The following is a 23,404-nucleotide window of genomic DNA, read 5'->3' on the forward strand; positions in this document are numbered from 1 at the left end:
AAAAAAAAAAAGAAAGAAAGAAGCTAGCCCTCTGTCAGTCTCAAATGATGAGTACTCCTTTCCAACTTGTCGCTGTTCTCCAGACCCCATGGCATCTTCTGTGTGCAGCACATCTGACCTTTAAGGAGACTGGCCTGTTGTGTTTTCCTTACACCTGCATTCCTGCCTGGGGAGAGGCTTTGTCCCGGTTCTGGGGACACAGCTGCAGAGCCAGACCAGCACCCTCACCTTCACTCTCTTGCCGTCTATGTCCAGGGAGTGCACGGTGAAGTCCACTCCAATAGTGTTCTGCTGTGTCTCAGTATAGACCCCGGACCGGAAGTGCTGCACCACACAGGTCTTCCCCACATTGGAGTCCCCTATGAGGATGACCTTGAACAGGTAGTCCATGTCCTCGTCTGAAGCTCTGGCAGTGCCAGGGAACTGCATGGCTTGGTCCCCTAGACCAGAGCTGCCGTGCACACCTGTCAGGCACCAGCAGAGGAAGAAAAGAGAGGGCAGTCACAGATTTCGCAGTGCCACTGTCCTTGGTGGTAAGTCGTGGTGGCACATGCTTATCGGTCCAGTGCTTAGGAGGCTGAGGCAGGAAGATTGCCACAAGTTCGAGACCAGCCTGGGCTACATAGAGAGGTCAAGTTCAGCCTGAACTACAGAGTGAGACTCTGTATCAAAAAAATAAATAAACTAAAAAAGACTCAGTGATGCTTAGATATTGCCAATTGCAAGGAACCCACACCTCCTGAAAATAATCCATGTTCATGGGGTGGCTGACTTCTGGGGATGAAACCTGTCCCTCCCACCTGTCTAGCCCAGAGCACCACCGGTTCCACCACGTCGCACCACGTCCCACCACATTCTTATTCCACATGACAGCTCATCAGATATTTGAGGCAGTGGAACAGTCCCTTCTGATGAATAGCCCTAGTCGCTTTCACCATGCTTCATATGATACTGACTAGGTCTCTTCATCAAGGAAGTCATGAGAGTAAACTAAACCTTATCCCATTTGATAATTTATTTTGTTTTTTGAGAGGGTCTTGATATGTGGTTCAGACTGGCCTTGAACTCATGGCAATCCTGCCTCAGCCTGCGGAGGGCTGGGATTACAGGCGTGCGCCACCACGCCCAGCTGATAATTAAACTTGATGTGTTTTAGTAACTCTTGCCTTACCACACCTCTCTTCATTTTCTCCGGATTTATGCTTTGGTTTTTCTCTAACATCATAGGAAAGACCAAGTCTATCTCATCACATGAATTAAAATGTGCACAAATATTGGATCTACATGTTAACACTTGGGCCTTCGAGGGTTGAGGAAGGGTCCCCCACCCCTCCTGTCTGCCTGTGAAATCGCAAAGGTCGGAATGACCCCGCAAACAAAAGATACAATCAAATCAGTAGTTTTTCCTCTGAGTTTTTAACTGAAGAAGGCCCTTCTACTTCCGGTGTTTTTACTACTGCAACTTGGACGGAAACCTTACTTCTGAGTCCCCTTCTCTCCTCCCCCAGCGAGCCCCATGCATTCCCCAAAGGCGAGGAGGCGACTTTCTCAGCCTGCGCACCCTCGAGGAGAAACTGAGCCCCTGCCCGCCCTGTGACCCCCTCCATCCCACGCAGCCTTTGCCTTCCTGGCTCACCTGTGGCTCACCTGTCGCCCCCCACAGGCAGATATTGTTTGCTTTGGCGCCTGGCTTCCCGTGCAGCCCTCGGCGCCCCTTCTTCCTCCTGCCTCGCTGCGTGGTGGGAACTGTAGTCTGGTCCCAGGTGGCAGGTCGGGTGGCCTGAGAAAGTGAAAGGACAGCAATCGCAGCCCCTCCCAGCCAACGCCTGGAGCTAAGGCGAGCTCTGCGGCTGAGGCGCTATCCTGCACCAGCCCTGCGCGCAGACCAGCGCAGCGGAGCAGCCAGTGCACCAACCAGTGTCTGCTGGTTGCTGACTCCACCTTTTTTCTCCTTCGCAGCAATGGGGCTTGAATCCAGGGCCTTCACACTGCGCTACACCCCCCGCCCTTTTTCATTTATTTCACTCATTTAATTTTTAAATTTTGAGACAGGGTCTCTAAATTACTAAGTTGCCCAGGGTAGCTAGAACTTGAGATCCTTCTGCTTCAGCTGCCAAGAATGCAAGAATTAAGGGCATGCACCTTATTTTCCTTGGTGACCTTTCTTTGGCCTGTGGATGGTAGAGGCAGACATCCATTTAAAGGAAGGTACTGATCTGGGTATTAAGTAACTTAATTGCTTGGTTTTTTTGTTGTTTGTTTTGTTTTGGTACCAGGAATTGAATTTGGGACCTTGCACTTTCGAAGCAGGCAGCAGAACCGCTGAGCTAAATCCCTGGCCCATTTTATTTTATTTTTGTACTGGGGATAGAATTCAGCATCTTGCACAATTGCAAGGCAGGCACAGTGCCACTGAGCTAAGTCCCCCATCCTTTTTTGACAGGTTCTGGATATGTAGCCCAGGCTGACTTCAAACTCGAGGTGATCCTCCTGCCTCAGTCTCCTGAGTGCTAGGATGACAGGCATGTGACACCATGTCCTGTGTAAAATGTGTATCTTACTGAAACAGAAGATAATTTATTCTCTGTCCAAGAACATTGTTTCTATGATTTATTTTGATGACTTTTGTTATTGTTTATTTTTCTTTTTATTGTGTGGTGCAGGGGGTTGAACCCAGGGCCTTTGTACTAGGCTATGTCCCACCCTTTTTCTTATTCACTAAATTGTCCAGGCTCCAGGCTGGGTTTGAACTTGAAATCCTCCTGCCTCAGCCTCCTAGAGTGCTGGGATTACAGGAATTCACTAGCATGTCTGACCTTCCAATAACCTTGAAAATATGATTTGCTTTCTCGACAATTCCACCTACACTTCCAGGAACCTCTCCTTCAGATCAGAGAGCCTAATGATGGTAAGTAGAGCAAGAAAACAAAACACACTGCTAATTCTGCTTCTGTGGTCCTTGAGAGTCACCATTGCAGGCTGAGTGCTGGAAGTGGAATGTAGATCAAGATCCACCACAAACGTGTGGGCTGCTGCAGGAAGTAACCCTGCTGTCTGTCATTTTCTAAGAAGTTAGGTGTAAATGTTTCCTTTCTTCTGGTAAAGACAATTGTTTAAGAAAAGGCAGCTGACTCAGACTCAGCACTCAGAGAACACCTAGTGGTGGGAGTCAAATGAGCTCGGTGTAATCCTAGCCCAGCACTCAAGAGACCAAGGCAGGAGGACCACTGTGAGTTTGAGGCTAGCCTGGGCTCCATAGTGACTTCAAGGCCAGCCTAACTGATTATGGAGGTCAAGATCAGCTATTCTGCCTCTCCCTACCCAACCCAAGTGACCAAGTGACCATAAGGACAAAAAGCATGATTCAGGCTGTGGAGACAAGGGCATCTTTGGGTCTGGCAATGGTGGCAGAGGTGATAAACTGTACTTGTTATATACACGCACAAACACAAGTGCATATTTACACATGTGCACCTGCAATACACACGTGTATATATTTTGTTATGTATAGCTAATCATTTTCACCGTACAATGAACATCATTAAATATATTGGGTTTTTTTGTTTCTCTTTTCTGGTATGGGGATCACACTTGGGACCTTGCACTGGGGAGGCAGGTGGCAGAACCACTGAGCTAAATCCCCAGCCCTACATTAAATATATTGTTAAGCCAGGCATGGTGGCACAACCTGTAATCCCAGCACTCGGGAGGCTGAGGCAGGAGGATTGCTGTGAGTTCCAGACCAGCCTGGGCTACATAGTGAGTTCCAGGTCAGTCTCAACTACATAGTGAGACCCTGTCTCAAAAAAAACAAAACAAAAAACAAAATAAATATATTGTTGTACACCCACCACCATCAGAACTTTTTATCATGCAAATTCAAACTCTATACCCACCAAACAGTAACTGCCTCCCCTAAGCCACCTTGCATTCTGTTTTCCTCTTTTCGTTGTCGTCATTTTATTTATTTATTTTACTTATTTATTTTGTGGTGCTGGATCTCGAACCCAGGGCCTTCACACTGAGTTGCATCATCCGCTCTTTTTAAATTTTGAGACAGCGTCTCACCCACCAAGTTGTCCATACTTGACTCACCAGTCATTGCTTTATTTAGGCAGATGTTCGGGGTGGAGAATGGTGACAGATGCTGACTACAGGTCCGGTCTGCTGGGGCGACTGCATGTAATTAAGCATAAGAGAACACTTCTAAAGCTTAGGCAGGTAGCACACTCCGCAAGCAGCTCGTCAGTTTCTAAAATCCCAAAGAAAGGAATAATGATTTTCTGAAAAACACAATCCGTGCACAGCGCTCCCCAAATTGATCTTCTCTGTCCTGCACTCACGGTCTGTGGCGAGTACCCACAGCAGCCGATCGCAGGTGCCTGCTGCAGCCAGAAGCCCCACCCCTTCAGGGGCGTTTTCTGGGCCGTGCACAGGTGAGGTGGCGCCCAGAGACTACAACTCCCGAAATGCCCTGCGCGATGACGTAAGCGTCCGGAAGTGGTGGCCGCCGCGAGGTGGGTGAGGTGGCGACTGCGGCTACCAGTCGCGGAGAGCGGGATAGTAGCGGGGCTCGATGTGTGCATCTGTCGCCTGGGACCACAGCAGGCTGGCGCTGGAGTAGGTCTGATGGGCTTTTGTGGACCCCGAAGGTGATGCGGAGAGGGGCTGCAGGCAGTTGGTGGGTGTGGCGCTTGGGCAAGGGCCGGTCGCCAGGGCCTGGGCCCCCTCACTGCTGCGGCGTCCTGGGACCCACGGGGACCGTAGCGGGAGGAGGACGAGGAGGCAGGGAAGGAGCCTCGGGGAGACCCGGAGTCGGGTCCGCTCCCGCGCGGCCACGGGGACTTTGGTGCCCATAGCGCGATCCATCTGCTGGGCTTGGAACCTGAAAGGTTTGCGTTTAACAAGAAAAGCTCTCATCGTTTAGACTAGGTGTAGGGGTACCTGTCGGGTGGGTTGGGGAGGCTTTTTAGAAAGGGTGTACAGAGGTCAAAGAGGGAGGAGGGTTTGTTTTGAGTGACTGGTCTTTTCTACTTGTTAACTCTCACTCTTTCAGCCCAGGAATTTGGTTTTATTACGTGTTCATCATTTTCTCATTACTCTTTTTTTACTTTTAAAAAACTTTTATTAGTACACGTTTGCAGTAGATAAGATTTGTATATGTATACAACGCATTTCATTTCTCTTCTCTTTATCTCCTTCCTCCACCCCCTTTTTATTTTTCCAGCACCAGATTCATTTGTTATAAAACCGTATAAAATTTTCTTTTATACAGGGTTGAAAACAGAATATCAATAATTCACTTTGTTTCAATTTACCTGTTATCCGACTTGAGAACACTAGAAGCTCCTCTGTAACTCTTAAAACATTTTCATACTTTTGAATTTTTGTTTTAAATTTTGGCATAATTTTTATTGAAATTTTTAAAAATCCTTCATATCAACCTAAATTATTACAGCTATTAAATGTTATATTTCTAGTTTTTACACACTCTGAAATATATCCTACTTAATTTTTCCTTACTAATAATGTGCATTAAAAATCAAAGTTTTATTATATTTTGTTCAAAACATTTACTACTTTGTATTTTGAATTTTTAAAATTAATTTTTTTGGTACTTTTTAGTTATACAGTACAGTTACATTCACCATTGGGATCTTGTACCTTTACATGATGTATCTTGGTTCTTACTACTCTTATTTGCAGAGTGTGTTCTGTTTAGTCTTAATCTTGACAGGCGGCAATGGGAATGTGTTCATATTTTGATGTTTCTTGAAATATGAGATCTTAGGCAGTCTTGTGTAATTTATTGAAGTGTTTTTAGGGAGAACAGTTCCCAGGGTAAGCAGAATCAGATTCTTAATTGCTTCTTCTTTGTCCACTGCTTTTTATTCATCTTTACACAAACTTACATAGTTATAAAGTAGTTGTTGTTATTGAAGGAAGGTGTTCGGTGCCTTGGCACTTGAATTTTTTCCCATTTGTTAAATGTTTTTGGCAGAACAGGCTGTTTATTAAGAATGTAATGTAAATTATCTCATAATCCTTAAATGAGGGAATTGAGATTTAAAGAAGTTAGTAAGTGGAAAGTCTTGGATTTCAGCTTGAACTTTAATGACTTTTTGGGGTCTCCACCTTGCTGTGTTCTCTGAATAAAACTTTTTCTGTTAATCAGTATTTGTGATCTCTGCCTAAGAAATGATCCCTGAAACAATACTTTTTTTTTTTTTTTTTTGTACAGAGGATTGAACTTGGGTCCTTGTACTTGCGAGGCAGGTGGCAGAACCACTGAACCAAATCCCTGGCTTGATACTTTTTATGAAAGTACTTTCAGCTCTATACAGCTGTCAGAAGCAAGTGCATTGTTCATCGCATAGGTTCTGTTTGGTTACTGTTCATCAGTGATAATTATATATCTCTGCACTCATCAGGAACTTGGTTTGTATTTTGTCTGGCAAAGGGAAAGATTTTTTATTTTTAATTTTTTGTTTGTGCTGGAGTTGGTACCCATGGCCTCAAGCACTGTGTCATTGAGTTACACTTTGTGCCCCAAGAGGTTTTTTAGGGGGCTGGGGGTTGAGACAGGGTTTCACTATGTAGTTCAGATTGCTCTTGCACTCACTGTGTAGCCAAGGCTGGTCTCAACTCTCAGTGATCCTCCCGCCTCAGCCTACTGAGTGCTGGGATTACAGGCATTCACCACCACGCCCAGGATGCCCCAAGAGTTTTTGTTTGTTTGTTTTTTTGTTTTGGTGGTATTGGGTATCAAACTCAGGACCTTGTGGTTGCAAGGCAGGTGTGGTAACATTGAGCTAAATCCTTGGCCCTCCAAAAGAGTTTTATTTTGAAAACATTTTGTCTTTGAAACATGGCAAAAAAAAGGAAGAACATGGTTCTAGGAATCCTTAAATAAGATGGAATAATTTTACTTTTTTTTTTTTTTGGTACGGGGATCAAACTTGGGTCCTTGAACTTGTAAGGCAGGCACCAAAACCACAGAGCTAAATCCCCCGCCCTAGATAAAGTAATTTTATAGATAAATACTAAGTATTTAATTTATGTGGTAATGAGAGAATTAAAGTAGAGAAAAAATTTACAAGAAGCTGTGTGTGGTGGTGCATGCCTGTAATCCTAGCACTCCGGAGGCTGAGGCAGGAGCATCACATGTTCAAGGCTAGCCTAGACTGCTTAGTCAGATCTGGCCTCAAAAATAAAAACAAAATTACAAAAGACTTATGTTTTTAATAAAAAGTATTTATGTGGTAGAGATGTATGGCTTCAGATTTGACATTGTGGGATTAAAAAAGGTACTTGTATAAATTTTGGGCATTGGGATGATAAATTAACTTTCATAATACTGTAAAAATGGTAAACTGAGGCTGGGGATTTAGCTCAGTGGTGCCGCCACCTGCCTCATAAGCCTGGTAAGCACAAGGTCTTCAGTTTGATCCCTGGCACCCCCCGCCAAAAGGAAACAATGCCATCCTCCTGCCTCAGCCTCCAAAGGACTGGGATTACAGACCTGTGCCACCACACTTGTCTCCATCTATCTCTCATACTTTGAATACATATAATCATTGTACTTTACAGCCATAAAAACAGAAGTTTAGGGGGATGAAGTAATTGCCAGTTCAATGCAGTTGTCATTTGGACACTGAAGGCACAACTCTTACTAATAAAGTGACCTTTTCCCCATCCTTGGATGTGTCCCTCTGGGTTTAAGGTGTGATAATTCTAATTACTTTGTTTTACTCAGCTTGGGATATTTTCTGTTTATCTTTTCCAGTTGCATAATATAAGACTGAAAGTCCGGCATGGATTTGACAGAGCAGCACTCCATTGCTTAAGAGTGATTACCTTCTGCTGGGCGTAGTGGCATTTGCCTGTAATCTCAGAACTCTAGAAGGCTGAGGCAGGAGGATTGAAAGTTCAGTACCAGCCTGGGGAATTTAGCAATTTAGGGAGACCCTGTCTCAAACTAAAAAACTAGAAAGAGAACTGGGAACATAGCTCAGTGCTAAGGCCCTTGTTTTAATCCCTGTAACACCACAGACACACACAGGGTTTACTGTTTCTTTCTTTCTTTCTTTTTTTTTTGGTACTGGGGATTGAATTCAGGTCCTTGTGCTTGTGAGGCAGGCGGCAGAACCACTGAGCTAAATCCCCGGCCCCTGTTACTTTATAATACTGTACCTGTCTCTCATCTGTAAGATGTTGGGAGGACGTGTGTGTGTGTGTGTGTGTGTGTGTGTGTGTGTATATTTGTTTGGTTTTGGTTTTGGTTTTTTTGGTACTGGGGATTGAACTCGGGTCCTTGTGCTTGCAAGGCAGGTGGCAGAACCACTGAGCTAAATCCCCGGCCCAGACTGATATAGATATAGATATAGATATAGATATAGATATAATATGTGTCAAGTACCTGGTACATGCCTGGTACCCTGTATCCATTCATTGTTGAGATATCAGTCATTAAAATGATTCATTCAGAAAAAATTTCATTGATCATTCTGAGTGCCTTTGAGATCCTGGATATAGAAGTATTGACTTAGGGCAGAGAAAGCCACTGCTTTTGTGAGGCTTATAGATGAACAATAAACATGTCAACATTTAAACTTGATGATATGTTGGGAGAAATGCTGCAAAGGACCAAAACAAAATGAGAGAAGATAAACTGAGAGGGTGGGCATTTTATTTATTCATTTGCCATGGGCATTTCAGTGTAATGTGCATGCTGGCCTTGAACTTTGTATTGAAATGATTCTCTCACCTCGCCTCCATAGGAGCTTGGAAACAGGTGTGAGCCACTGCGTCTGGCTGAGAGGATCCTTTTAGGTCCCATGGTGGGGGTAGGCTACTCTGGAAGGTGATGTTTGAGTGATGAACCAGGAAGAGGAAAGAGCAAGGCATTGTAGAGAACCAGGAGAAAAGTGTTTCTGGTAGGAGTAATAGACATGCAGGCCCTGGGCACGAGGGCTTGGTGGGTCTGGGATTCGATGTGGGAAAAACAGATGTGTCCACAGCACAGGAGACTGCACATGTGCAGAAGGTGCTGATGGGGAAGACCTGCAGCCTCTGCTCGGTGAGGCGAAAAGATGCAGGAGGATCCTTTCTGTCCTGCAAGAGTGGCTCTGCCTGAGAGACATGCAGAGGAAGGGATTCTGCAAGGATGTGGAAGGAACTGGGAGAACTGGGTGGCTGGAAACAGGAGGGAGGCTGCACTGTTACTCTTTTTTTTTAATCTATGATATTCACAGACTGCCTTCTGGAAGTTGAACTAATTTATCCACGCCCCACCATCTCCAAGTCAGGTGTGTCCTTCACAGTTGCTCTGTCCCCTGGGCCTCCTTGTACAGTACCAGCCCCCGCTTCAGAACTGTGCTCTCTGGCCCTCCACCATCCTTCCCTGCAGAGGTAAGACAGGCTTTGAAGGCTGTGCAGGAGTGTGTGATGTTACTTACCTCTTGGAAGCTGTCACAGCAGAAGCTGACTTTTAAAATATATTTTGGGCCAGGTATGGAGGCTCATGCCTGCATTTCAGCTACTCAGGAGGCAGAGGCAGGAGGACTGCTAGTTCGAGACCAGCCTGGGAGCTTAGTGAGGACCGCCTCCCGTCTCAATAAAAAACGGGCTGGGGATGTAGCTCATCACTCCCAGGGCTCAATCCCCAGTACTGAAAACTATAAATATGACTGTGTGTGTTTCTGGCCAGGGTGTGAAGAGTGAGTTGCATTTTGGTATAGACTTATCTGGTAAACCCTGCCAGAGAGGGTTGCCAGAGGTGGCAGGAGGTGTGGGTCGTTGATCTTGGGTTGGTGGCAGTGGGGATAGAGAGAGGGATGAACTTTGGAGGTAAAAAGGGCCAGACTTAGTAAAGGATGCTAAACCAAGAGAAAAGAAGAACTAAAGGCTGAGTCCGAATGCGGGGAGACCTGGAGAGGGATGGAGTCAGTAGGAGGAGTCTGCAGATGGTCAGCTGTGGTGCGCTGGGACCCTGCAGGTCCGATTAGGACTGAGAGCTGAGTTCTGAGGGAAGGGGGAGAAAGGGGTGTTGAAGTTGAAAAGAGAAGTGGGTGGCTGTCTCAGAGGTAGAGAAAGCTGGGTGTTAGGGAAGTGGCGGAGCCTCCTGCGGCAGAATTGCACGTCCTTGAGGTTTGTGGGTTTGAATTTGCAGAGCCAGCCTGCTTGTGTGATTTTTCTCTGGCAGAACTCAGCATCAAGGGTGCTGGGCAGGAGCGGGACCAGGCCGGGCAGAGGAAAGCCCTGCTGAGGTGGCGCACACCCTGAATCACAAGGGCGAAGGGAGATCTAGGGAAGCCTGGGGATGGTGGGAAAATGCCAGGCTCCCAGGTGGGGACCTGCTGGAGTGTTACAGTGAGCCATCCCCAGGCACAGCAGATAGGGTGTTTGAAATGCAGCTTTTTTTTCTTTTTTCTTTTTTTCTGGTACTGGGGATCGAACTCGGGTCCTTGCACTTGTGAGGTAGGCACCAGAACCACTACACTAACTCCCCAGCCCAAAATGCAGCTTGAAATACAGCTGAGGACCAGGACTGCCTTTTGCCTGCAGAGGTTTTGGGGCCAGAGGAAAAGATTGGAAGTAAGAAGTCAGAACTGATACCCTCGGGAGGGAGCTTATCCACCTGGTTTGCCAGGATGCTCTGGAAAGTGTAGGAGGTCCTGGAACAGGGGCTGCCCACAGGGCAAGATAGCTATGGGGGGCAGCACGCAGTAAAGTGTGGGTGCGGGGCTTCCAAGGAGCAGAGGCCTCACAAGGAGAAAAAGGATTTGGAGGTCCACGAATTTAGCTCAGTGGTTCTGTCACCTTCCTCGCAAGTGCAAGGTCCCGAGTTCGATCCCTGGTACCAACAAAAAGAAAAAAAGAGAGAGATTTGGAGATGGTGTGGTCCTGGGTCCCTGAGGCAGGCTGGCTGAGAGGAGGGGTTGTTCTCCTTGAGAGGCCTCAGGACAGCCAGGCATCTAAAGGGATCTTACAGGGTTCCTTACCCAGCAGTACTTGCTGTGTGTGTTACCTCTTCACCCTTACATCCCTCCCTTTTTCACTTCACAGGTGACTTTCTTCCGTGTCGCTGGTACACCTTGAAGAGCTTATTAGATTTAGGATGAGATAAACTCTAAATACCTCTACAGAAATTTGAGGAGTAATATTTAGGAAAAGTTTGGTCTCAGAGCAGCATTGGCTGCTGATATCTTTCTACTTGGGCATGTTGCAGGGTGAATTCATCTTTTTCCTTTTTTTTTTTTTTTTTTTTTTTTTTTTTTTTTATTTTTTTTTTTTTTTTTTTTGGTACCAGGGATCGAACTTTTTTTTTTTTTGGAACTCAGGTCCTTGTGCTTGCGAGTCAGGCAGTGGAACCACTAAGCTAAATCCCCGGCCCTGAATTGAGACAGGGTCTCACTATGTAGTTGAGAAAGACCTGGAACTCACTGTGTAGCCCAGGCTGGTCTCAAACTCACAGCGATCTTCCTGCCTCAGCCTCCTGAGTGCTGGGATTACAGGCATGCACCACCATGCCCGGTTGAATTCATCTTTTTAAATTCACCTAATTAATTATTTTGAGAAATGGTTTTGCTATGTAGTTCAAGCTGGTTTTAAACTCACTATGTATCCCAAGCTGGCCTTGAACTTGCAGCAATCCTCTTGCTTCAGCCTTCTGAATTCTGGGATTATAGGTGTGTATCGCCATGCCCAGCTACTTTAATTTATTTCTGGGCTGGGGAATGTAGCTCAGTGGTGGTATGCCTGCCTGGAAAGTGTAAGGTCCTGAGTTCAACACATGGCGGCACCACTGACCTACACCCCTCGCCCCCAAAAAATTGTTTTAAATTTATTTCTGAAGTCTTTTTTGTTGTTGTTGTTGTTTTTGACACAGGATCTCACTATGTAGTTGAGACTGACCTGTAACTCACTGTGTAGCCCAGACTGGTCTCAAACTCAGTGATCCTCCTGCCTCAGCCTCCCAAGTGCTGGGATTACAGGCATGTACCACCACACCCGGCTCTGAAGTCATATTTTATCTAGCATGGGTTGGGACTATTGTGTTCCACTCTGGAAAGGACTATTTTTAATTTTTGGTCTTCCAGGATTGGAAAAAAGCTTCATTACAAAGTCGGATGGGTTAATGATTGTGACTTGCTTGAAAATATAGAATGGGGCTCAGTGATTTTGGGGCTTATCGATGGCAGAGATCTCATTTTTATCAAGGCTTTCTCTTAAGATCATTCATGTGAAAGGTTGGGGATTTGTTGGTCAAAATATATGTTTCATTTAGGAACAGTAAGTTCAAGAGATTTGTTGTGCAACCAATGACTATAGTTAATAACAATGTACTGTACTGTAAAAATTGCTGATTAGATTTTAAGTGTTTTTGTCACAGTGATCCACATGTGAAGGTACTATGTTAATTAGTTTGTACACAGTGTGTATATATATCAAAATACACGACAGTTAAACACTCAGTATTGATGGAGAAAATATTAAATGACAGGCTACTGTGATTTAGAATCACTGAAAAACATTTGGTTTTATTAATTGTAACACTGTTGACTGTAATTGAAAAATGTTAGGTATTTGTTCAGTTTGTAGAGCACTAAAGAAAATCCTGTTTATTTTTATTTTTTAAGACTAGGAAAAATTTATCAAGTGAAAGAAAGCTTCTGTCTAAGAGAGACAGAGTGGGGACCGGAAAATAGGTTGTCCGTTCACCCCCCTTCTCCAAGATGTTTTATACAGCAGAGCCATGTGGGGAGGCGGGTACAAAGTGGGACAAAACCATAAGACCCAATGGAAAAATTAAAAAAAAAAAAATTTACAAGGTGGGCACGAGGTGGGACAAAACCATGACCAACCAGTAAGATTACAAGTACAGTCACCCAGGTAATATTGATTAAGTGGGGCTCAAATGGGGGAGCAAGGCACATTGCAAGCATACAAGGATTAAGAAAATCGTGTTTACAAAGCAGAATGTGCTGACTGGGTTTGGCAAAGCATTCTGTGTTCCCAGGGTCCCTGGCTCTCAGGTGGTTAGAAGTCAGCTCTGATGTGCAAGCTATGTGTGCAAGGTAATTATTTGTAATTATTATAATTACAGAGGCCCAAATGTTATAATAACAGTGTTCATTTTAAATGGCATTCTGTCAAGAGCAGGTCACTGTTTAAAACTGATTCCTAATATGTACTTAGTAGCCCCCCTTCCCCGCTTTTTTGGTTTTGTGAGACAAGGTTTCGCCAAGTAATTCCGCCTAGCCTTGAACTCACTAGGGACCCCAGGGTGGCCTTAAACTCATGGCAGTCCTCCTGCGTCAGCCTTCCGACCACCATGGTGGCAGGTGTGTGCCACCATGCCCGGCAAGGCCTTTTTTCTCCTCCATTCTTGTAGTTTAGGAAAAGAGGATAGTTTATTTAACTTTTATTTATTTATTTATTGCTATTGGGGATTGAACACAGGACCTTGCACTTCTAAGGTAGGTGGTAGAACCACTGAGCTAAATCCCTGGCCCTTATTTTTATTTTTTTACAGTAGGGTAGATTAAACCCAAGGGCCTTGGGCAACCTAAGCCAGTGTGCTCTTTTTAAAAATTTTATTTTAAGATGAGGTCTTGTTAAGTTGCCAAGTTGCTCAGGTTTGCCTTGAACTTTTTTTTTTTTTGTGGTACTGGGGATCGAACTCAGGTCCTTTTGCTTATGAGGCTGAGATGGTACCACTGAGCTAAATCCCTGGCCTAGCCTTGAACTTTTTGATCCTTGGGCCTCAGCATCTGGAGCAGCTGGGATTACAGGCAGGATTGTCAGGCCCTGCTACAAAGTGTTTTACTTAAAAAGAAAAAATTGCTGGACGTGGTGGCACACTCCTATAATCCTAGCACTTGGGAGGTTGAGGCTGGAGGATTGCTGATTTTGAGACCAGCCTGGGCTACATGGTGAGTTCCAGGTAGTCTGAACTACATAGTGAGACCCTGTCTCAAAACACCAAAAAAAAAAGAAAGAAAGAAAGAAAGAAAGAAAGAAAGAGTGTTTTATTTAGAAACTAAATTCACAGTGTCTGAAATAGCTCAGTAGTTAAAGTTATTAATGTAACTGTACAGTCCTGAATGACTCACCTCTTACTGCCAAAGCAATTTAATCCCAATCTTTTGGAACATACTTTTTGAATTCTTGTTTTACGTGATAAATTATTGAATTTTATATCCCATACCCTTCTGGAGGTACTCAGTACACTGTTCTGAGGTGGAATATGGACAGAGCTATAATTTCTACACAGTGGTTAAAGTTCTGGGTTGTTCTGCTTGGGTTTCATGTTTAATTTGGGGAGTGAAGGTAAATTTAGTAGCAACACTTACAGCTTTATTTTTGTAACTTCCTGGAAAGACAAACTGAAAGTTTGTTTATATTTTGTGAGTGAAATTTGTAGTCTCACTCTGCTTATAAATTTAATCACATATTTTCTGGAGGAATGTAGTTTTTGGTGGACAGGCTCTTGTTCTGTGGCCCAGGCTGGCCTTGAACTTTTGCGGCGATTCTCCTGCTTCTGCCACCTAAGTGCTGGGCTTACTGGTGTGCACCCCTGTACCCTAGCTAAAAGGAATGATTTTAAAATGAAATTGCTATATTGTACTGATTTGGGATCAATCCTAGGCAGATCAGTAGCTAAAATAATTGATCTCTCTCTCTCTTTTTTTTTTTTTGCGATGCTGGGGATTGAACCCAAGGCATCTGTACTGAGCTCCATCCCCAAGTCTTCTTGTTTTTTATTTTGTGACAAGTTTGCATTAAGTTGCTAAATTCCCCAAGCTGGGCTCAAATTAGTGATTTCCCTCCCCAAACCCTTGGAGTGCTGGGGTAGCAGGCGTGTGCCATCGTGCCCAGTTTGAAATAATTACCTTAATGCTACTCCACGTACACTGTTGTTAGTCTTGCTGCTGCCACAGGAAAGAGGCCGTTGTACAGCTGCCCATCTGCAAAAAACCTGGTCCAAGAGAAGCCCTGTCCCAGGCTCAGGCTCACGGGTGAAGCAGCTGTAATATGTAGATAATTTTCACCATCTCTATGATGCCTCAAAGTAAAGCCTTCAGAAACAGCCTCAGAACCAAAAGCAAGGTCTGTCTCTGACCTCTTTACCTCATTCTTTCCCAAGGCCAGGCGTAGATACTAGAATTTCTCTTCCCCAAGGTGGTTCCTAGAAACTAGAACCCGCTTTCCCCGAGCAAGCTAGAAACCCTAAAGCTAGCACTCCAGTTCGCCCTACCTTTCTGCATTAGAGCTGAACATGCGTAGTTCTCTGAGCTATCTTGTCATTCCACAGAAGATCCTACCCCATGTGGAAGGAAGGACTGCGGCAGCCAAAGGCTGTGAGGAACCTGAGCAGAGAGGCCTGTTTGCTTCTCTGCCTTTTACTGTACTGGTGCTTCCTGGACCTTGGTGGTGGACAGGAAAGAGCCTTCTCTTGTTTTGTTTGGTTTTTGTTTTTTGAGGCAAGATCTCACTATCTCGTTCAGACTGGCCTTGAACTCATTGTGTAGCCCAGGCTGGCCTCAAACTTGTGATGATACTTGTGCCTCAGCCTCCCGAGGGCTGGGATTAGAGGCGTGTACCACTCTGCCCCGTCTCTTTTCACTTTCTGGTCGCCCCATTCCTCTCACCCAAAAGTTGCAAGAATTGCTGCTCTGCTGGGTCTCAGCCTTGACATTTATTGATGAGTGAAAACTAGCCTGTCGCGGTCAACCTGTATATGAAAACAAAGCCCTATGATTCTCTGTTTTATTCTACTTTATACTTTGTTCTTTTCTTTTCCTTTCTTTTTTTTGAGACAGGGTCTCACTATGTAGTTGAGACTGACCTGGAACTCACTATGTAGCCCAGGCTGGTCTCGACCTCACAGCGATCCTCCTGCCTCAGCCTTCAGCCTAAAAGCCCTATGATTCTCTGTTTTATTCTACTTTATACTTTGTTCTTTTCTTTTCCTTTCTTTTTTTTGAGACAGGGTCTCACTATGTAGTTGAGACTGACCTGGAACTCACTATGTAGCCCAGGCTGGTCTCGAACTCACAGCGATCCTCCTGCCTCAGCCTCCCGAGTGCTGGGATTACAGGTGTTCGCCACCATGCCTGGCTATACTTTGTTCTTATTTGTGGTACTGTGGATTAAACCTAGGGCCTAGTGCATAGCAGGCAAATGTTCTGTGGCTGAGCTATAACCCTAGCTCTTCTCTCTTTTTATTTTTGTTTTTTTTTGTTTGTTTGTTTTTTGTTAAAGTCAGGTTTTATTGCAATGTTATTTTTGTTTTGTTTTGTTTTGTTTTTTGGTACCGGGGATCGAACCCAGGTTGTTGTGCTTGCAAGGCAGGCGCAGTGCCACTGAGCCAAATCCCTGGCCCTCTCTCTCTCTTTTTAAATATGGTACTGGGGATTGAGGTATATTCCTAACACTTTTAAATTTTTATTATTTTGAGATACGTCTAAGTTGCTACATTTTCCAGGCTGGGTTGAACCTTGTGATCCTTCTGCCTCAGCCTCCCAGAGTGCTGGGATACCAGGTATGCACCACCATGCCTGGTTTCTTTCTCTGTTTTAGGTACTGGCAACTCTTGGGTTTGTCTCCTACTTTGACTTCTCTAGTATGTTAAACAAGTCATTTTAAATTTCTTTCCTGATAAGCAGGTCAGGGCTGGGAGTTTAGCCCAGTGGTGCTGGTGCCTGCCTGGCAAGTGCAAGGTGCTGAGTTTGATCCCCAGTATAGCAGGGGGAACCGCAATATATATATATCTGTATAACAGACCAGCTATAAGGCTTTTCTTTCTTTTTTTTTGTACTTGGGATGGAACTCAGGACTTTTCTAATAATAATATGCATGTTTACTATATAATTTTTAGGAAAATATGCAGAAGAAAATTAACATTACCTGTAATTTGAATGCCTAGAAAAAACTGGTATATTCTCTATTTATTTGTAAAGAGTTGAGTCATAGACCACTTGCTGTGGCTTGTGTATAGATGTCCCCCCAAAACCTCATGGGCTTAGGGCTTGTTCAGAGCTGGTTGAATGTAGAATGTGTGATGCTAGGATGCAGGGCATGTGATGGCTCAATCAGTCCGATGATTGGTTTGGTACCACCCTAATCCCAGTAGTCCTGATAAAATAAAGGGGGCAGAAAGGTGTCAATAAGGTCCCTTGTTGCTTTTGCTACCTTTGGGTGCCCCACACTGTTTCTCCTCCGTGACACCCTTCTTCCTGTGCCACTCTGCCAGCCAGTTATGGACTGAAACCTCTACACACTGTGAGCTAAATAAACCTCACCTGCTTTAACTTTGGATGTCAGATATTTTGTTTCTTCAGTGAGAGAAAGATGACTTAAGAGACCACTATTTTCCCTTGCCTCTTGGAGGCCAATCAATCCTCGATCTGCCTACACAGAGAGACGATAGAGACATAATTTTGAAATACGGGGTTGGGGAGAGCTTGGGAGGTCAGTGCCAGAGTGGGCAAAGACGAGACACTCCAAGCTGGCCATTATTTATTGGGTACACATGATAATTGGAGTATCGGGTGACTTGGGGGGGAGATGATCTTATGTTGATGAGGATCTTAGGTTGATGAGGATGGTGAGATAGGAAAACATTCTTATAGTAGTAGGTGGGATGAGATAGCAGGCTAATAAAGAATTTATTCCCTCAGGTGAAACCTTTCTCCTTTTATTTATTATTATTTTTTTATTACTACCTAGGATGTCTTCAGCTGATGTACTCTTGCCCTTGAGCATCACAGTGTCATTGTACCATTGAGTCCTCAACTTGTGACTGGAAGCAAAATAGTGTTTCCACATGCCATAGCCAGCTGAGGGCAAGGTGACATTGGGCCTTAGTCTTAATCATAATTTATTTCCCCAAAGTTATGTAGAATGGCTCTCAGCTCTTGTCATTTTCTCTCTCTCTCTCTCTCTTTTTTTTTTTGGTACCAGGGGTCGAACTCAGGTCCTTGTGCTTGCGAGGCAGGTGCTGGAACCACTGAGCTAAATCCATGGCCCAAAATTTGCTAATTCTTTTTTTTTTTTTTCTTTTTGTGGTACCAGGGATCGAACTCGGGACCTTGTGCTTGCAAGACAGGTGGCAGAACCACTGAGCTAAATCCCCAGCCCACTTGTCATTTTCATTGTCATTAAAAAGTATTTTTCTGGCGCACGCCTGTAATCCCAGCATTTGGGAGGCTGAGGCAGGAGAATCGCTGTGAGTTCAAGACCAGCCTGGACTACATAGTGAGTTCCAGGTCAGTCTCAACTACATAGTGAGACCCTGTCTCAAAAAACCAAAAAAAAAAAAAAAGGATATTTTTCTAGCCGGGCATGGTGGTACATGCATGTAATCCCAGTACTTGGGTGTCTGAGGCAGGAGGATCGTCACACGTTTGAGGCTAGCTTGGGCTGCATAGTAAATTCAAAGCCAGCCTGAACTACATAGTGAGACCCTATCTAAAAACAAAAACAATATTTTTCTGCCAGGCATGGTGGCACGTGCCCATAATCCCAGCACTTGGGAGGCAGATTGCCACAAATTTGAGGCCAGCCTGAACTACATAGTGACTCTCTGTCTCCCCGCACCAAAAAAAAAAAAAAAAGTATTTTTCTGTGGTGCTGGGATGGAACCTGGGCTTCACGCATGCTAGTTCAGTGCTTTACTACTGAGCAACATTCCATCCTGTGAAAAGCCATTTAATTTCTGGCAGGTGGTTTAGCTGATGGAACATAGCCCTGTTGTGTGGTACTCTTGCCTGTTACTGCATATGCTGCTGCAGACTCATCTCTGGAGACTGTTCGAGCCTAGGAGCTTTGTGCTCAGTGTTTTTGGGTGGCAGCTGATGTGGCTTAGAGGGCATGGAAACTGCAGAGCTGTCAAGGTGTGGAAAGAGGCGTCACAGAGCAGTCAGAGAGCAGCCCTCGCTGTGCCACTGTTCTTTTGTGGCAGACACAGTGTACTTTGGTATAAAAGCTGTGATGCTTTGTAAAGGTGGCCTTTGCTCGTGTACTTGAATCATCTTGTATTTCTTTAGGAGTTCATTCCAGGTGATTGGGTTCTGTGTCAGAGGCATTAATGACCGTGGCTTGATGGTCTTCCTGTAGTGTACTGATGGGCATTTTGAGTAACAGTGTGTGCGTAGTCAGGATGAACCACACCTTGCTCTGCTTTTGCACTATCTGGGCCCTGAGGAACTCAGGGCTCATTCAGGTACTCTCTCTGTGGAGCTGTACCTAGTCCCTAGCAGTCTTCTAACTCTGCAGGCAATTTCTTGGCTTAAGTTGCATTTCTAATATTATTAGTGGGTTTGGGGCTTTTGATTTATTTATTTGTTTGTTTTTTTGTTTTGTTTTGGTTTGATTTGGTTTTTTGAGACAGGGTCTCACTATGTAGTTGAGACTGACCTGGAACTCACTATGTAGCCCAGACTGGTCTCGAACCCACAGCGATCCTCCTGCCTCAGCCTCCCCAGTGCTGGGATTACAGTCATGCGTCATCACACCTGGCTTATTTGTTTTGTCTTGAGATAAGAGTTTTACTGTGTAGTTCGTTGGTCTTGTACTCACTATGTAGCCCAAGCTGGCCTTGAACTCTCAGTGATCTTCCTGCCTCAGTCTTCCAATTGCTCAGTTTACAGGTGTGCAAAAACACATCCAGTTGAAATTTTTGTTTGTTATGTTTGGTAGTTTATTTCTTCTAGGTTTTCCTTTCATTTCCTTTGCTTGTTTTTCTATAAGAATTAGTGATTTTCTTCTCAGTTTGTATGAAAATTCTGTTAGTATACAAGTAGTTTTTCATCAAGGTTCCTACTTGCCCCAGAATAACAAATAACCATAAAGCATTAATTTTTGGTCCAGTTTTCTGGTGTCATCTAGCTCGTGAGATTTTTCCCTCAAGGCCTGATTATTTGTTGATTGGTCATGAATGATTAATTCGGGTTTTATAAAATCTGCGTTGGATGATTGGGAAATCTACTTTCTCTTTGCAGAAAGAGGAAATAATGTGAAGCACTCCCTGTTCGGATGTGCAGGAAGGTCCAGGGGGCCATGGCCTGGCCCGGCATGTTCCAGAGAGGAGCTCTGCTCACCCGCTTCAGCCACCACCATGTCGTCGTGTTCCTGCTCACCTTCTTCAGGTAGCGCTTGGCTAGAGCTGCTCGCCTTCCCTCATGTGTGGTCCGTCCATCAGCAAAGGCTTCTCATGAACGCAGTTTCTCTTCTGGTTGGTCTGTTTGGTTTTGGTTGTGGTGCTAGCAGTTAAACCTAGGGCCTCTGCCAACTGAGTCACACTCCCAGCCACCCTCTGCTGGACTGTTTTCCCTAAATATGTGATATAACTTTCTTAACTCAAATTTTTGTTTTTTTGAGACAGGGTCTCACTTTGTAGTTCAGGCTGGCCTTGAACTCACTATGTAGCTAGGCTGGACAGTGATCCTTCTGCCGCAGCTGCCTGAGTGCTGGGAGTAGAGCCCAGCTCAAAATCTTAATTGAATTGTATTAATTTAATTTTTTGCAGTACAGGGGTTTGAACATCCCTGCCCCTTTAAAAAATTTTTACATTTCAAAGCTGATTGTGGTGGCATCTCCCTGTAATCCCAGCACTCAGAAGGCTGAAGCTGGGGAATCATTTCGAGTTAGCCTGGGCTGTATAGTGAGACCTTACCTCAAAAAAATAAAAAATAAATATTTTGAGACAGGGTCTTGATAAATCACTAAATTGCCCAGGTTGGCCTCAGTTTCGCAGAGTGTGGGAATTATAGGTTTGTGTCACCATGCATAGCTTCATTTTCCCTCTTCTCTCTTTTTCCTTTTTTATTGGTACCGGAAATTGAACTCAGGACCTCCTGCTTGCCCAGCAGGTGCTGAGCCACTGAGCTATATCCCCAGCCTTTCATTTTGATTTAATAATTCTCTTTTGGCAGCACTGGCTATTGAATCCTGGGCTCTATACATGGAAATCCAGTTCTTTTGTTTGTTTGTTTGTTTTTGGTACCGGGGATCAAACTCCGGACCTTGTGCTTGTGAGACAGACAGTAGAACCTCTGAGCTAAATCCGTGGCCCTGCAAATCCAGTTCTTAACCACAGACTTGAATTCCCTAATTCTGTTGAACTATTTTTTATTTATTTACTAATTTTATTTTTGCAGTACTGGGGATTGAACCTAGGGTTTTCACACTAAGCTGCATCCTCAGCCCCCCCCCCTTTAAAAATGTATTTATTTATTTATTTACTTATTTTTGGTACGGGGCTCAAAACTTGGGACCTTGCACTTGGAAAGCAGGTGGTGGAACCACTGAGCTAAATCCCCAGCCCCTCTTGTTGAACTTGTCAGCAGGTCTAATAAAGTAGTTCTGAAGCCATTTTACCTTCCAGGGGACACGTGACAGTATGTGGAGATAGTGTGATTGTCATGATGAGGGGGGGTACTGTTTGGGGCATGTGTCAAAGACTAGGGTGCTGCTGAACATCCTTCCAGGCCTGGGGCCCCCAACCAGGAGCATTCGGGCAGACTCACCAGTATGGAGGCGAGAACCCCTGGCTAGTACTGTGTGCTGCATCTGTGGAGGAGGAGCTTGGGATCCAGAGTGTGCATATTCAGGGCTGGCATGCCCTGTGCCTGCCTAGCAGTGAGTGCAGTGCGCACCATTTTGGGAGCCCTGGTAACCCCTGTGGCTTGGCTGGTGTGGGCCCTGGCAGGAGAGGACCCTGTGCCTCAGGGATTCTCTTTGTAACATCATGTAAACAAGGCTGTGGGGTGTTGGGGCAGGTCAGATGTACCCCTGTACAGAACTGCTTTGCTAGTATCTGGGTGGATTTTATTATTAATTTTTATTGAAGGTACCCATAGAAGGTGGCTTTATTTTTTGTTTTCAGGCTGCAACAAGGAAAATGATTCTCTAATTATGAGTTGCTAGGCAATTTTGGATGATTGGTTTGGGGTATCCATTTTTTGGGGGGCAGGTATCACACTGTGAGGAAAAGACAAAGATCCCAGGGAGAGGCTCCTGAGTGGTTGTGCAGCAGGCGGCCATAGTTGCTAAAGACTCTCAGCTCTTTATGGGACTGGCCCGTGATGCAGAGGCTCGAGGTCAGTCACATCTGGAGTTTCATTGCATGCTGTTTTTTCTGTTCCTCACCCAGCAGTATTTCTTCTCTCTGTTTTGTAGCTATTCATTGCTCCATGCTTCAAGAAAAACATTTAGCAATGTCAAGGTCAGCATCTCTAAGGAGTGGACCCCAAGTGCCTGGAACACGTCTGCAGAACTGCCAGTGGAGGTGAGCTGGGATGGGCGCCGGGTTGAGAGAGGGGCCCTGTCCACCTGGGAGGCTTCCCTCAGTCTCTTTGCATCATTCACCTGTTTAGGGTTCTGGAATGTTCTACTGATTTCAGAGCCTGTGCATTTCAGCTCTAGCCAAACAGCTTATTTCTCACTGTTTTAAAATCGCACAATTCTGGCAAGGCTGTTTTAGTTGAGTTTCACATGAGACTTCTGTATTTCTGCCTTTGAGATATCTGCTTTATTATTATTATTATTATTTTCAATGTTAAGCTTTATTTTTTTTTCTTTCAGGGTGAGCTTAAGTAATAATTTAAATAATTATAGGATGTATAAATGAACATCCACTCAGATAAAATATTACTGCTTAAAAGTGGCTATCTAAGAAATATTTTGCATGTAACAAATATATTCTAAATTTAGGTTAACAGGCACCATTTTGAGAGGAGGCAAGTTTTTGTAACCAGTAAATCAATTACATTCAATATAATAAGGTGTCTACATCTGAAATATGATATATTCTTAATGTTTTTCTTCATATAGCACCAAACTTCCAAACTGTGTAGAAAGTCTTAAAATACAACTCATAGCTACTGTATACCTAAAATGTACCAATAAACTCAATGAGGAAAAAAAATATATATATAACTTATACCTCAAGTCATAAAAATGGCCAAGGGGGGAAAATCAATTGAGGACAAAATTTATAGCTTATATTCTTTTATGGTTTTGGTACTGGGGGTCAAACTCAGGTCCTTGTGCTTGCGTGGCCAGCAGCGGCACTACTGAGCTAAATCCCTGGCCCTATAGCATATGTTCTTAATTCCCCACTCAGTAAAATATCAATTGCCAATTTATTAAAGGTAAAGGAACTGTATATATGCAACCTGTTAGTGCTGTAAATCTGACATACACATGTATATTTAAACATCACTCTGTCTGATAGTATTTAAAATATTGCATTTCTGGTGGCAAACCTGAAAACTATCAAGCATTTCATTTTCCTAGTCTTCATACTTCCACCTCTACTGCTACCCATTTTTTATCTTTAATATCCATTCATCCAACATTTTGTTTTGTTTGGTTTTTTTTTTTTTTTTTTTTT

The 23,404-nt window shown here is 44.3% G+C and overlaps 2 protein-coding genes across 9 annotated transcripts in view; one reads left to right on the forward strand and one right to left on the reverse strand.

The window, feature by feature from the left end:
- Window positions 1-4,394, reverse strand: part of Rab19 (RAB19, member RAS oncogene family) — a 9,486-nt gene extending 5,092 nt beyond the window's left edge. The window contains exons 1-3 of one of the 4 annotated variants that reach the window (XM_010631661.3): window positions 4,096-4,394; window positions 1,648-1,780; window positions 229-464 (exon numbers count right to left, since the gene is read on the reverse strand). In XM_010631661.3, coding sequence (XP_010629963.1) covers window positions 229-429 — 201 coding nt within the window. In that variant the 5' untranslated portion in view covers window positions 430-464; window positions 1,648-1,780; window positions 4,096-4,394. Of the gene's footprint in view, window positions 1-228; window positions 465-1,636; window positions 1,837-4,095 lie in introns of those variants that run through there. The other 3 variants (XM_010631662.3, XM_010631663.2, XM_010631664.2) reach the window with 3 other exon arrangements.
- Window positions 4,395-4,479: 85 nt separating this feature from the next.
- The window catches only part of Slc37a3 (solute carrier family 37 member 3), a 54,940-nt gene continuing 36,015 nt past the window's right edge, over window positions 4,480-23,404 (forward strand). Inside the window, exons 1-3 of one of the 5 annotated variants that reach the window (XM_010631669.1) lie at window positions 4,480-4,517; window positions 20,010-20,156; window positions 22,189-22,297. In XM_010631669.1, coding sequence (XP_010629971.1) covers window positions 20,044-20,156; window positions 22,189-22,297 — 222 coding nt within the window. In that variant the 5' untranslated portion in view covers window positions 4,480-4,517; window positions 20,010-20,043. Of the gene's footprint in view, window positions 4,682-20,009; window positions 20,157-22,188; window positions 22,298-23,404 lie in introns of all 5 variants that reach the window. The other 4 variants (XM_010631666.1, XM_010631665.1, XM_010631668.1 and 1 more) reach the window with 4 other exon arrangements.

Source organism: Fukomys damarensis, unplaced genomic scaffold (assembly GCF_012274545.1).
Source record: "Fukomys damarensis isolate Sample0158 unplaced genomic scaffold, DMR_v1.0_HiC HiC_scaffold_16, whole genome shotgun sequence".
Lineage (NCBI taxonomy): Eukaryota > Metazoa > Chordata > Mammalia > Rodentia > Bathyergidae > Fukomys > Fukomys damarensis.